General features: G+C 46.7%; 1 protein-coding gene across 6 annotated transcripts in view; it reads left to right on the forward strand.

The window, feature by feature from the left end:
• Positions 1 to 13,935, forward strand: part of TTC12 (tetratricopeptide repeat domain 12) — a 344,406-nt gene that overhangs the window by 171,489 nt on the left and 158,982 nt on the right. For all 6 annotated transcript variants that reach the window (XM_063943179.1, XM_063943178.1, XM_063943181.1 and 3 more), the window contains one exon: positions 1,314 to 1,374. In XM_063943179.1, the coding sequence (XP_063799249.1) occupies positions 1,314 to 1,374 (61 nt within the window). The remainder of the gene's footprint in view (positions 1 to 1,313; positions 1,375 to 13,935) is intronic.

Genomic DNA, 13,935 nt, shown 5'->3' on the forward strand with positions numbered 1-13,935 from the left:
ACCCCTTGATGAAGTCTAAATGACGAAACGCGTTGGGCTACCTGGCAGTGACCTCATACCAAGTTAAGTTAAAATTGTTTTACATATTTTAACATACATTTTAACTGGTATTTATTGCATTGTGTGTTTTTTGTTTGTATCCCATTTTTAAGAAGATTTGCTGCTCAAATTTTAGTAATTTTTTAGCACAAATGTATAATCATTGTCTGTTTTAGTGTATAAATAAATTTCCCCTTTTTTAGATTCATTTTGATCTGGTTACTCATTTTATATATACTTTTAGATCCACTTTTATTGAATTATTTCAAGACACCGTTGGTCGCTATATCCCCCACCCCCCTGTGTGTTTTATTCGTTGCTTCAGGGAACTACCATCCCTGTGTTTTTGGGGGACAGCTGACGCCCTGTGTTAACCCCTAGGGAGTGTCATTTATTTTAACTACACGTGGGTCTTAGATCATTTGGTGTTGTACACAAGTGGCGCAATATTTTCCCCCCTACTTTTTATATATATATATATATATATATATATATATATATAATTTTTCCTGTGTACAAGTTCAAGGATGGCAGGGGGAGAGGGGGGGTGGGGGGGGGGGGGGGCAGACACAGAGGTGTACCGGGCCCGAGATTTCTGTTGCCGGCCCTGCATACTGTATGTGTGCTCCAGAATTACTTGTCATGTGCAGAGTCACTTTGTGTATTTTGTGCTGTGCAAACTCGCATAAGTCCAATTTACTGTAGCATTAGCCCTTTTGTGTTCAATGCATGGAGCACAGCAGGGACCAAATAAATGAATCTTATGAAACATACCAATTTGTAGGATTGCACTTCACAACCATTTCACATTGCAAATCTTCCAGTGACATTCGTATTAAATTAAGATTTAAGTTATTTCTTTCAGTATCCTTTAAGTGAACATTAATGGTAGCACTTCTGCATCAAAAGCAAAACAACTTAAGCTGGCCATACACTAGGACGACTCGCATTAGATGCGAGTCGTCTCTCGATACCTCTGGCAGCTCTCCGGCGTACAATATCGTAAGGTACACCCTACGATCTATCGTACAATCCGCAATTCACCACTACCGGGATTGTCTGATCATATAATCAGAGGATACCACGTGTGACCCGCGGGGCCTCGCATCACATCGTAATCGTGCTTAAAACATGCACGATTTGCACAGGATACGTTGAAATCGTGCCATCGGATGCGATATTGTCCTAGTGTGTGGCCAGCTTTACTTTGACATAAGTCATATTGATCAGGTATAGGCTATAAATGTTTTGTAACATCTGTTTATTTTCCATAGGCTAGGAAATATTACAAGAAGATCACAGATTTAGATGGCAACAAAGAGAAAATGGTTAAAGGTATATTATATTTGCCAACTGTTATTAAAGAGACATGGTATTTTAATTAGAATTTATCAGGAATCAATTATAGATTTGTAGCAGTCATACTGTAGTTGTATATTTCTGTTTTACTTTCAATTTGAAACCTTAATAAAAATAAAAGATAAATAAACTATAAAAAAATCCAAAGCATGGAAACAGTAATAAAATAATGTTGGTTATGTAAATGCTCCTGCCTTTCAGTTATGGTCAGATCCTTTGTCTGATTTCTACAAAGTACAATGGGGCTAATTCAGACCTGATCGTAGCTGTGCAAAAGCCAGCCTAACATGCGGAGGGACACCCAGCACAGGGCTAGTCCGCCCCGCATGTCTAGACCGTCCCCCGCCGCACAGGTACAAAAGCATCACACGGCGGCTATGCTTTTGTACCTGAAGAGTAGCTCCCCACCAGCGCAGCACCTGCGTGCTGTCAGCGAGCTACCCGTCGCTCTCCGGGTCTCAGCAGCTGCGTGTGACTTCACGCAGCTGCCGCGTCCCACCCCCCCGCATGGTCCGGGCACGCCTGCGTTGCCCAGACCATGCTCCCAAAAATGGCGGTCCAACGCCGTCGGCCTGCCCACTCCCAGCCAGCGAACGCCTCTGTCTGTCAGTCAGGCAGAGGCGATCACTGGGCTGAGATACTCATAGCATCTCTGGCATGTGCCAGCGCACTGCGGCACCGGAGCATGCGCAGTTCAGACCTGATCGCCGACTGTGCAAAAACGCACAGCAGCGATCAGGTCTGAATTAAGCCCAATTTCTCTGACGTCCTAGTGGATGCTGGGAACTCCGTAAGGACCATGGGGAATAGCGGTTTCGCAGGAGACTGGGCACAAATAGAAAGCTTTAGTACTACCTGGTGTGCACTGGCTCCTCCCCCTATGACCCTCCTCCAAGCCTCAGTTAGATTTTTGTGCCCGAACGAGAAGGGTGCACACTAGGGGCTCTCCTGAGCTTCTTAGTGAAAGTTTTAGTTTAGAGAAGACATCCTGTCTTCCACAAGGTAGCGCACAGCACTGCAGCTGTGCGCCATTGCTTCTCAGCACACTTCACACTCCGGTCACTGAGGGTGCAGGGCGCTAGGGGGGGGCGCCCTGAGCAGCAATAGAAACACCTTGGCTGGCTAAAAATACATCACATATAGCTCCTGGGCTATATGGATGAATTTTAACCCCTGCCAGATTTTCACAAAAAGCGGGAGAAAGGCCGCCGAGAAGGGGGCGGAGCCTATCTCCTCAACACACAGGCGCCATTTTCCCTCACAGCTCCGCTGGAAGGACGTCTCCCTGACTCTCCCCTGCAGTCCTGCACTACAGAAACAGGGTAAAAAAGAGAGGGGGGCACTAATTGGCGGGTTATTAACAATACAGCAGCTATAAGGGAGAAACACTTATATAAGGTTGTCCCTATATCTATATATGGCGCTCTGGTGTGTGCTGGCATACTCTCCCTCTGTCTCCCCAAAGGGCTAGTGGGGTCCTGTCCTCTATCAGAGCATTCCCTGTGCGTGTGCTGTGTGTCGGTACGTTTGTGTCGACATGTATGAGGAGGAAAATGATGTGGAGGCGGGGCAATTGCCTATAATAGAGATGTCACCCCCTAAGGAGTCGACACCTGAGTGGATGGCTTTATGGAAGGATTTACGTGACAGTGTCAGCTCCTTACAAAAGATGGTTGATGACATGAGACAGCCGACTAATCAGCTAGTCCCTGTCCAGGCGTCTCAAAAACCATCAGGGTCTCTAAAAAGGCCGTTACCTCAGGTGGTGGATACTGACTCCAGTGTCGACGGTGAGGAGACAAACGTGACTTCCAGTAGGGCCACACGTTACATGATCACGGCAATGAGAGAGGTGTTAAACATTTCTGATACTGCAAGTACCGCTAAAAAGGGTATTAAGTGGGGTGTAAAAAAACTACCTGTAGTTTTTCCTGAATCAGACGAATTAAATGAGGTGTGTGATGAAGCGTGGGTTTCCCCCGATAAAAAACTGATAATTTCTAAAAAGTTATTGGCATTATACCCTTTCCCGCCAGAGGTTAGGGCGCGTTGGGAAACACCCCCTAGAGTGGATAAAGCGCTCACACGCTTATCAAAACAAGTGGCGTTACCGTCTCCTGTTACGGCCGCCCTCAAGGAACCAGGTGACAGAAAACTGGAGAATATCCTTAAAAGTATATACACACATACTGGTGTTATACTGCGACCAGCAATCGCCTCAGCCTGGATGTGCAGCGCTGGGGTGGCTTGGTCGGATTCCCTGACTGAAAATATTGATACCCTGGATAGGGACAGTATATTGTTGACTATAGAGCATTTAAAAGATGCATTTCTATATATGCGAAATGCACAGAGGGATATTTCCACTCTGGCTTCAAGAGTGAGTGCGCTGTCCATTTCTGCCAGAAGAGGATTATGGATGCGACAGTGGTCAGGTGATGCGGACTCTAAACGGCATATGGAAATATTGCCTTATAAAGGGGAGGAGTTATTTGGGGTCGGTCTATCGGACCTGGTGGCCACGGCAACTGCTGGGAAATCCACATTTTTACCCCAGGTAGCCTCTCAACATAAAAAGACGCCGTCTTATCCGGCTCAGTCCTTTCGTCCCCATAAGGGCAAGCGGGCAAAAGGTTCCTCTTTTCTGCCCCGGGGCAGAGGAAGGGGAAAAGGACTGCAACAGACAGCCACTTCCCAGGAACAAAAGCCCTCCCCCGCTTCTGCCAAGTCCTCAGCATGACGCTGGGGCCTTACAAGCGGACTCAGGCACGGTGGGGGCCCGTCTCAAGAATTTCAGCGCGCAGTGGGCGCACTCGCAAGTGGACCCCTGGATCCTGCAAGTAGTATCTCAGGGGTACAAATTGGAGTTCGAGACGTCTCCCCCTCGCCGGTTCCTGAAGTCTGCTTTACCAACGTCTCCCTCCGACAGGGAGGCAGTATTGGAGGCAGTTCACAAGCTGTATTCCCAGCAGGTGATAATCAAGGTACCCCTCCTGCAACAAGGGAAGGGGTATTATTCCACGCTGTTTGTGGTACCGAAGCCGGACGGCTCGGTGAGACCAATTTTAAATCTGAAGTCTTTGAACACTTACATACAGAGGTTCAAATTCAAGATGGAGTCACTCAGGGCAGTGATCGCGAACCTGGAAGAGGGGGACTATATGGTGTCTCTGGACATCAAAGATGCCTACCTCCATGTCCCCATTTACCCTTCTCATCAAGGGTACCTCAGGTTTGTGGTACAAAACTGTCACTATCAGTTTCAGACGCTGTCGTTTGGATTATCCACGGCACCTCGGGTCTTTACCAAGGGAATGGCCGAAATGATGATTCTTCTTCGAAGAAAAGGCGTTTTAATTATCCCTTACTTGGACGATCTCCTGATAAGAGCAAGATCCAGAGAACAGTTAGTAGTCGGAGTAGCCCTATCTCAAGTAGTGCTACGGCAGCACGGCTGGATTCTAAATATCCCAAAATCGCAGCTGATTCCGACAACACGTCTTCTGTTCCTAGGGATGATTCTGGACACAGTCCAGAAAAAGGTGTTCCTTCCGGAGGAGAAAGCCAGGGAGTTATCCGAACTGGTCAGAAACCTCCTGAAACCAGGGCAAGTCTCAGTGCATCAATGCACAAGAGTCTTGGGAAAGATGGTAGCTTCCTACGAAGCGATTCCATTCGGCAGATTCCACGCAAGAACGTTCCAGTGGGATCTGCTGGACAAATGGTCCGGATCGCATCTTCAGATGCATCAGCGGATAACCCTGTCCCCAAGGACAAGGGTGTCTCTTCTGTGGTGGTTGCAGAGTGCTCATCTTCTAGAGGGCCGCAGATTCGGCATTCAGGACTGGGTCCTGGTGACCACGGATGCCAGCCTGAGAGGCTGGGGAGCAGTCACACAAGGAAGAAATTTCCAGGGCTTGTGGTCAAGCCTGGAGACATCACTTCACATAAATATTCTGGAGCTAAGGGCCATCTACAATGCTCTAAGCCTAGCACGACCTCTGCTTCAAGGTCAGCCGGTGCTGATTCAGTCAGACAACATCACGGCAGTCGCCCACGTAAACAGACAGGGCGGCACAAGAAGCAGGAGGGCAATGGCAGAAGTTGCAAGGATTCTTCGCTGGGCGGAAAATCATGTGATAGCACTGTCAGCAGTGTTCATTCCGGGAGTGGACAACTGGGAAGCAGACTTCCTCAGCAGGCACGACCTCCACCCGGGAGAGTGGGGACTTCACCCAGAAGTCTTCCACATGATTGTGAACCGTTGGGAAAAACCAAAGGTGGACATGATGGCGTCACGCCTCAACAAAAAACTAGACAGGTATTGCGCCAGGTCACGGGACCCTCAGGCAATAGCTGTGGACGCTCTGGTAACACCGTGGGTGTACCAGTCAGTGTATGTGTTCCCTCCTCTGCCTCTCATACCCAAGGTACTGAGAATCATAAGAAGGAGAGGAGTAAGGACTATACTCGTGGCTCCGGATTGGCCAAGAAGGACTTGGTACTCGGAACTTCAAGAGATGCTCACGGAGGACCCGTGGCCTCTACCTCTACGAAGGGACCTGCTCCAGCAGGGACCCTGTCTGTTCCAAGACTTACCGCGGCTGCATTTGACGGCATGGCGGTTGAACGCCGGATCCTGAAGGAAAAAGGCATTCCGGATGAAGTCATCCCTACCCTGATCAAAGCCAGGAAGGATGTAACCGTGCAGCATTATCACCGTATTTGGCGTAAATATGTTGCGTGGTGCGAGGCCAGGAAGGCCCCTACAGAGGAATTTCAACTGGGTCGTTTCCTGCATTTCCTGCAAACAGGACTGTCTATGGGCCTAAAATTAGGGTCCATTAAGGTTCAAATTTCGGCCCTGTCGATCTTCTTCCAAAAAGAACTGGCTTCAGTTCCTGAAGTTCAGACGTTTGTCAAAGGGGTGCTGCATATACAGCCTCCTTTTGTGCCTCCAGTGGCACCTTGGGATCTCAATGTGGTTTTGGGGTTCCTAAAATCACATTGGTTTGAACCACTCACCACTGTGGACTTAAAATATCTCACATGGAAAGTGGTAATGCTATTGGCCCTGGCTTCAGCCAGGCGCGTGTCAGAATTGGCGGCTTTATCCTATAAAAGCCCTTACCTAATTTTTCATACGGATAGGGCAGAATTGAGGACTCGTCCTCAATTTCTCCCTAAGGTGGTTTCAGCGTTTCACCTGAACCAGCCTATTGTGGTACCTGCGGCTACTAGGGACTTGGAGGACTCCAAGTTGCTGGACGTAGTCAGGGCCCTGAAAATATACGTTTCCAGGACGGCTGGAGTCAGAAAATCTGACTCGCTGTTTATCCTGTATGCACCCAACAAGCTGGGTGCTCCTGCTTCTAAGCAGACTATTGCTTGTTGGATTTGTAGTACAATTCAGCTTGCACATTCTGTGGCAGGCCTGCCACAGCCAAAATCTGTAAAAGCCCATTCCACACGGAAAGTGGGCTCATCTTGGGCGGCCGCCCGAGGGGTCTCGGCTTTACAACTTTGCCGAGCAGCTACTTGGTCAGGGGCAAACACGTTTGCTAAATTCTACAAATTTGATACCCTGGCTGAGGAGGACCTGGAGTTCTCTCATTCGGTGCTGCAGAGTCATCCGCACTCTCCCGCCCGTTTGGGAGCTTTGGTATAATCCCCATGGTCCTTACGGAGTTCCCAGCATCCACTAGGACGTCAGAGAAAATAAGAATTTACTTACCGATAATTCTATTTCTCATAGTCCGTAGTGGATGCTGGGCGCCCATCCCAAGTGCGGATTGTCTGCAATACTTGTACATAGTTATTGTTAACTAAATCGGGTTATTGTTGTGGTGAGCCATCTTTTCTAGAGGCTCCTCTGTTTATCATACTGTTAACTGGGTTCAGATCACAAGTTATACGGTGTGATTGGTGTGGCTGGTATGAGTCTTACCCGGGATTCAAAATCCTTCCTTATTGTGTACGCTCGTCCGGGCACAGTATCCTAACTGAGGCTTGGAGGAGGGTCATAGGAGGAGGAGCCAGTGCACACCAGGTAGTACTAAAGCTTTCTATTTGTGCCCAGTCTCCTGCGGAGCCGCTATTCCCCATGGTCCTTACGGAGTTCCCAGCATCCACCACGGACTATGAGAAATAGAATTATCGGTAAGTAAATTCTTATTATCCACTAGACTCTTGCAGGGTCTCTCCTATTCCCAATTTAGGAGTTTCAATAAGCTACACCATAAGCAGTGTGAATAAATTAATCTTACAGATGCCTCATGAAAACTCGAAACGTAATCCAGAAAAAAATCAGGATAATAATAATATAGACAAATGAACCACTTTAGTTTAAAACAGGCAACCTCATTCCCAACATGTTGTACCAGTAAGTGATCTATTATGAGACTCTCCCTACAAGAAATGTGTGGCTATAATTGATGGCCGCCTGGAAATCGTACTATTCATAGCCTAGTGTATATAACTCTATCTATAGCTATTATCTGAATATTCATCTCATGAAGCTTTTTCTATTTAGTGCACAGTGAACATAGAAAGAGGAAAGTCCTTAATTTACTTTGACAGTATGTTGCTTAAGAGAAGCCTGAGAGATTTCCATTCTTAGCACACACATATTTAACCCCAGGCAGTTGCATGCTATCCACCATTCAGTGTAAGCCAGAATAAATGTGGTCATTTGATAACCCAAAGAGGAATACATAAGGTCAGTGTCACAGCTATGAAATCTCTAAAAATGTTGGAGCAGAATGTATTCCTCAGTTTAGGAATATATTACAGTAACCATCTTACTGCCAGTGGCACGGTCTCTGCTTTTTAACTGTGTTCCTTCCGGACTCAAATTATAAAGGTGAATTATCTTTGTGACACATTGCTTAGTTTCTCATTAACTACTGCATAATGTGTGCACTATATAAATAAAAGTGAATAAATAATAAAGCAATACATTTGTTATGCATTGGATACACACATTATGTCATCTATCTCACAATGGCAGAGTCTCTTGTAATATTAATGTTTCATATCAGATGTTTAGAGGAGTGAAGATCTCCAAGTCAGACAATGGTGACTCCATACTCTTTAGATGCATAACACACTTATCAAATCTATCCCATTAGCCAATAAAAGGCATCACTTCTTGCAGATTGTATACTAAGTATGAATAATTTAGGTATCCAGGTTGCTTCATTGCAATTTACAAAGTGCTACAAATACATACAAGAGGAAATCTTTATTATTATTATTATACTATGATTTCTCTGTTACTGTATGTCTAGCACAGAAAATACCTGTAAGTCAATGTTTCTTGATTGAAGCATATAACTACCATGATTGCCCTCAGCTAGTGTTCCGTACAGACAGCTTGCTTGTTTTGGGATGCAGGGAAAGTCCACCATGGTCACCCTGTTCTGGAAACAACTAGTGGAAGCTGACTGCATGTTAGAGCCACTCATGTTTATGTAATGTAACAGGGTCACAGAAATTAGGACACACAGTAGGCAGGTTCACGGTGAAACAGTATTTTTCACACAAATTCTGGAAAGACAGGCACAGTGATTAGAGATGCAGGTGTAGATAAATGTCTCAGCACTAAAACAGTTTGCTATGATAGAATACAGCTGTTATTTACTGTGCTTCCTGGCACAGCTAGTTTAGAAAGTCCCTGGCACTATAGAGACTCTGGCCTATTTGATAGCTGCTATTCGGCGTCATTGCCCAGAATACCGGGTGGATGTAGATTTTAAACCCTTCCTGTCCTTTAGTGATGATTTCCAGCTGGACCTGGGCAACCTAGAAAACCCAGAGTTCCAAACCTCCACTGCTGCTGCAAACTGTACAAGACTTAGTCTCCCTTGGAGGTAGCTGATCCCACGGGAATGTGGGTAATTCAGCTAAGAGGCGACCCCTCTCACCACAGTAATTATATTGAAATATCATATATAGAGTATATCCATGGTTCTGTGCCAGTGATAGGACCCAGAATGCTGTGTCTGATTTTTTTTCATATACAGTACTATTTAGGTAAAAAAATTAGTCACAAATGAAGATAAGTAAAAGGGTATAACAAAAAGAGGGCATATGGAAACCAATATAGAGCTAATATTCCATTTCAGATTACTTTATCTTGAGGGATCCAAACATTGCCGCAACTAGGGTGGGCTAAGAGGTCACATGCCCCGAGTGGCTGATTTGAGGGGGCGCTGAGAGCTCTGCCCGACTCCCTCAGCCAGCTGCTCTCCACCATCTGAATGGCTCCATGCTTCAACTAGCACGTTTGCATGACGATCGCTGTTGTGAGGAGAGACACTACACACGAAAGAGGGACCATCAGACAAAACGACTGGAGCTGTAGTACAGGGACAATTCTGCTGTTCTCTAGGCTCTAATGTCAGCAGCAGCACTCTCAGCAGAAGCGGTAGCTGCTGGGAGAGCTACTGCTGGGGGCAGAGCATGGAGAGAAGAATCATCCCCGACTCCTGCAGCTGAGTCTATACCCATGGCACTGCATTCTCCCCTCCTCCGGCGGCGCCAGTGACTACAAGATGCTGACGGCGCTGTGTAGCTGACACTGGAGGATGAGATGTCATGTTGTCTCCTCCACCAAGAAGGAGACAAGGAGCGGGAGGCTGGAGCTGGACTCTAACATTTGCCTGAAGGTCAATGAGAATGAAAAGCTCCTGCAATTCCACATCCGCTGTCATCCAACTCACCAAGGGGCAAGAAATCATCCCTGGACTGAACGAGCAACAAGGTACCCTGTGTAATTGTGCACAAACTTTACTATTCAGAGGAGCGGGGCGCCAGACCTCTGCAACTATAATATACATCTGAATATTTGACATGGATCATTCTAAAAAAAGTATAGACCACTGACATCTGGATGATCACATCCACCAGGACGCAATTCTGATTCATAGACATATTTGATATTTCTGTTATAATTTTAATTTTTAGTTTTTGCTTTGTTTTAACTTTTGTTATAACTTTTGTCTGAGTTCTTATAATTTCTTCTTCCAACACTTTACCATTCTTTCTTCCCTCTCTTTACCTTCCCCCAACCCATCTACACCCCTTCCCCCCCACCCTCTTTTTTGTCAATAAAATCATATATGTATATATATATATATAAGTATTATTTTTGAGGGGGGATGGGGGGGGGGTAAATTACTGCCTTACCCCGGGTGCCGAAAATACTGGTTTCGGACCTGGATCCAAATCTTAATTATTTAATTATTTAGGACTGAAATGTGTAAAATTATTTCAAGGATAATAATTTTATTGAGTAACAGCTTGCAGGGCCGTCTTAACAGCATTGTAGGCACGGCGCAAAGCAATCCACTGGGGCCAATCCTGCAGTCCTGCACTTTCTCTCCATATGCTTTCATATAGTTGTAGACAGTCACTGTCTTCGTGCAGACTGCGAAGCAGCTAGAGAATGTGGCCTGGCTACTCCGATTGGGTGTAATTTACAAACAGATCACGTAGAATGCATTCTCTACCTGCCTTTCATAAGAAGCTCCAGAGGCACCAGCCAGCCGCTGTTTAAAGGCCCCTAAAATTGTGGGGCCCTGGGCAACTGCCTAGTGTGACTATGCGTTATGATAGCTTGGATTAGCTGAAGTTTCATTTGGATTTGAATAAAATAAGAACATTTCACGGAACAACAAGTATAGTCTATCCAATCTACCACTGGGGGTAATTCTGAGTTGATCGCAGCAGGAATTGTATTAGCAATTGGGCAAAACCATGTGCACTGCAGGGGAGGCTGATATAACATGTGCAGAGAGAGTTAGCTTTGGGTTGGTTATTTTGTTTTTGTGCAGGGTAAATACTGGCTGCTTTATTTTTACCCTGCAATTTAGATTGCAGATTGAACACACCACACCCAAATCTAACTCTCTCTGCACATGTTAAATCTGCTTCCCCTGCAGTGCACATGGTTTTGCCCAACTACTAACAAAATTCCTGCTGCGATCAACTCAGAATTACCCCCACTGTTGTATATTTTGGGAGTTTTATATTTAAGCTCTGCTAAAGTAGTAACACTCAGCCAATAGGTTTTAAATCTACTCATGCATCTGAGATGCACTGTGAACGCAGATCAGAATTGATCGGAGGGTGGATTTTGGCAGCAGGTGTGTCGGGGGCATGCTGGTGGCAGGGACATACAGATGCATCCTCACACATACAGCCCCAATAGGCCATGCAGCATGAGATGTCTGGCGTGAGTGAGCTGCCAGATCCCGTGCAACACTGCTAACATCGGACGTCTTTTTTGCCGAAATTGTGTCTAATTTGCAACCCAATTTGACTATTACACGCAAGGAGACTGTGCTGATTAATGTGATATAGAACAGTCTGTATACGGAACAGAGCAGAACTTGTATTGACAAACAGCTTTGGCTGCTGCATTGTAGCACTTTTTGTACCGATTCAGAGACTCAGTTGAACACGGATATACAAGTGTTGCATATCAAATTAACCAGCACAGTCTCCTCTTGTGTCCTGGTAGCACTGCTTTGTGAATAAGACGCAATTTAGGCAGAACAGAAGCAGAAAAGTCATCCGACAATTGAAATTCTCACGCCACCTGGCGTGCCAAGAGTAGCTGTTTGGCGTGACTTCCGCAAAAGATGTTGAGGACACATCTGTAGTTCCTCTTGCCCCAGCGGCCATGTACAATTGGACATTCTGAACAACCATAGGGTTCCTCTTAAGTCCGATGGTGCAGCTGATGTCCGCTCGATGGTGCGACTGTTTGCGCACTGCAGTGGATTTGCCCACCGGCTGCAGCATTAGCATAAATTTGAGTCTTGCAGCCAATGGTATCCGGTCTCTGGGTCGACAGTACTTAGGTCAACACTGTCTAGGTCAGGGGTGGGCAACATGCGGCCCGCGGGCCGGATACGGCCCGCTAACCGATGCTGCCTGGCCCGCTGTCCCCCACCAGTGTGCAATGACAAGCGGCCCGACTGGCTGAGCCGCTTGTCATTGCGCTACAAAGCTCTGAGACGCGGCGCCGCTGAGGAAAGACCCGGTCACGTCACAGGGACTGCTGACCGGTATTTCCTCTGTGACGTCAGGCGCCTGGCGGCGCTGGGGGTGGATCCACGGCAGGATTGTGGATATGTGCCCTCTGCATCAGCGCGGCAGCAGCAGCGGGGCCACACTGTCTTGTCTTTGTTTGAATGCGCTGGTAGTGTATGTAGCTGTGCGCTCAGCTCTGTATCTGCTGAGCACACCTCTACATACATTACCCCGCATTACATCGGTGTGGCCAGCACTCATTGTCTGCCCCCTCTTCACTGGGTCATCAGATGTCCGCACTCCACAGGTGACATTAGCGGGGAGGCGATGCAGCTGCATGGGCACATGCTCCGCCTCCCTTCCCCGGCTCACTGATCAGTGCTGCCTCCTCCTCAGGCAGCTTGGCGCCACCACCTCCTCCTACTACGGGGAAACAGGATCCTGCAAGGTGAAAAATCACACACTCATGTCATGGGCATGAGTGTGTGGGGGACAAGTGATGTATTGTTGCTTTGGTTAAAAATTATTGGTATTTTGTACATTATATTAGTGTGGCTGTGGATGTCACCAGCCTTGAACTGCTTGCTCGCTCTTCTCTCGGACTCTGCTTGCCTAATGTGTAAAAAGGGGGGCTTTGCTGCCGTAATGTGTAAAAAAGGGGGACTCTGCTGCCGTAATGTGTAAAAAGGGGGACTTTGCTGCCGTAATGTGTAAAAAAGGGGGGCTCTGTTGCCGTAATGTGTAAAATAGGGGGACTCTGCTGCCGTAATGTGTAAAAAAGGGGGACTTTGCTGCCGTAATGTGTAAAAAAGGGGGACTCTGTTGCCATAATGTGTAAAAAGGGGACTCTGCTACTGTAATGTGTAAAATTGTCTTGTATTGTATATACAAGATACTTTGTGTGTGGCCCTCGAATATTCACTGGAAGTGTTAAGCGGCCCCCCAGCTGAAATAGTTGCCCATCCCTGGTCTAGGTCGACCACTAATGGTCAACAGTAAGTAGTTCGACATGGTTTCTAGGTTGACATACTCTAGGTCGACATGACAAAAGGTCGACCTGAGTCTTTCACATTTTTTTTACTTTTTCACACTTTACAATCCACGTGGACTACAAATGGAAACGGTAACCGGTGCCGAGCGCAGCGAGTCACCTTGCCCACGAGGGGACACGGTGCACTAATTGGGGATCTCGGTCACTGTATGGAGAAAACGACACCAAAAAAAGTGCAAAAACCCATGTCGACCTTATGTCATGTTGACCTACTACATGTTGACCTAGACTCCCTGTCGACCTAGAACACATGTCGACCTACTTACTGTCGACCAATAGTGGTCAACCTAGACACCTTCGACCTAAGTGTGGTCGACCTTGCATACCACACCCAAGCCAATTTATATGTATAGTGTTGCAAATCTTGTAGACATTGGGGGCAATTCTGAGTTGATTGCAGCAGCAAGTTTGTTAGCAATTGGGCAAAACCATGTGCACTGCAGGGG

Source organism: Pseudophryne corroboree, chromosome 10 (genome assembly GCF_028390025.1).
Source record: "Pseudophryne corroboree isolate aPseCor3 chromosome 10, aPseCor3.hap2, whole genome shotgun sequence".
Lineage (NCBI taxonomy): Eukaryota > Metazoa > Chordata > Amphibia > Anura > Myobatrachidae > Pseudophryne > Pseudophryne corroboree.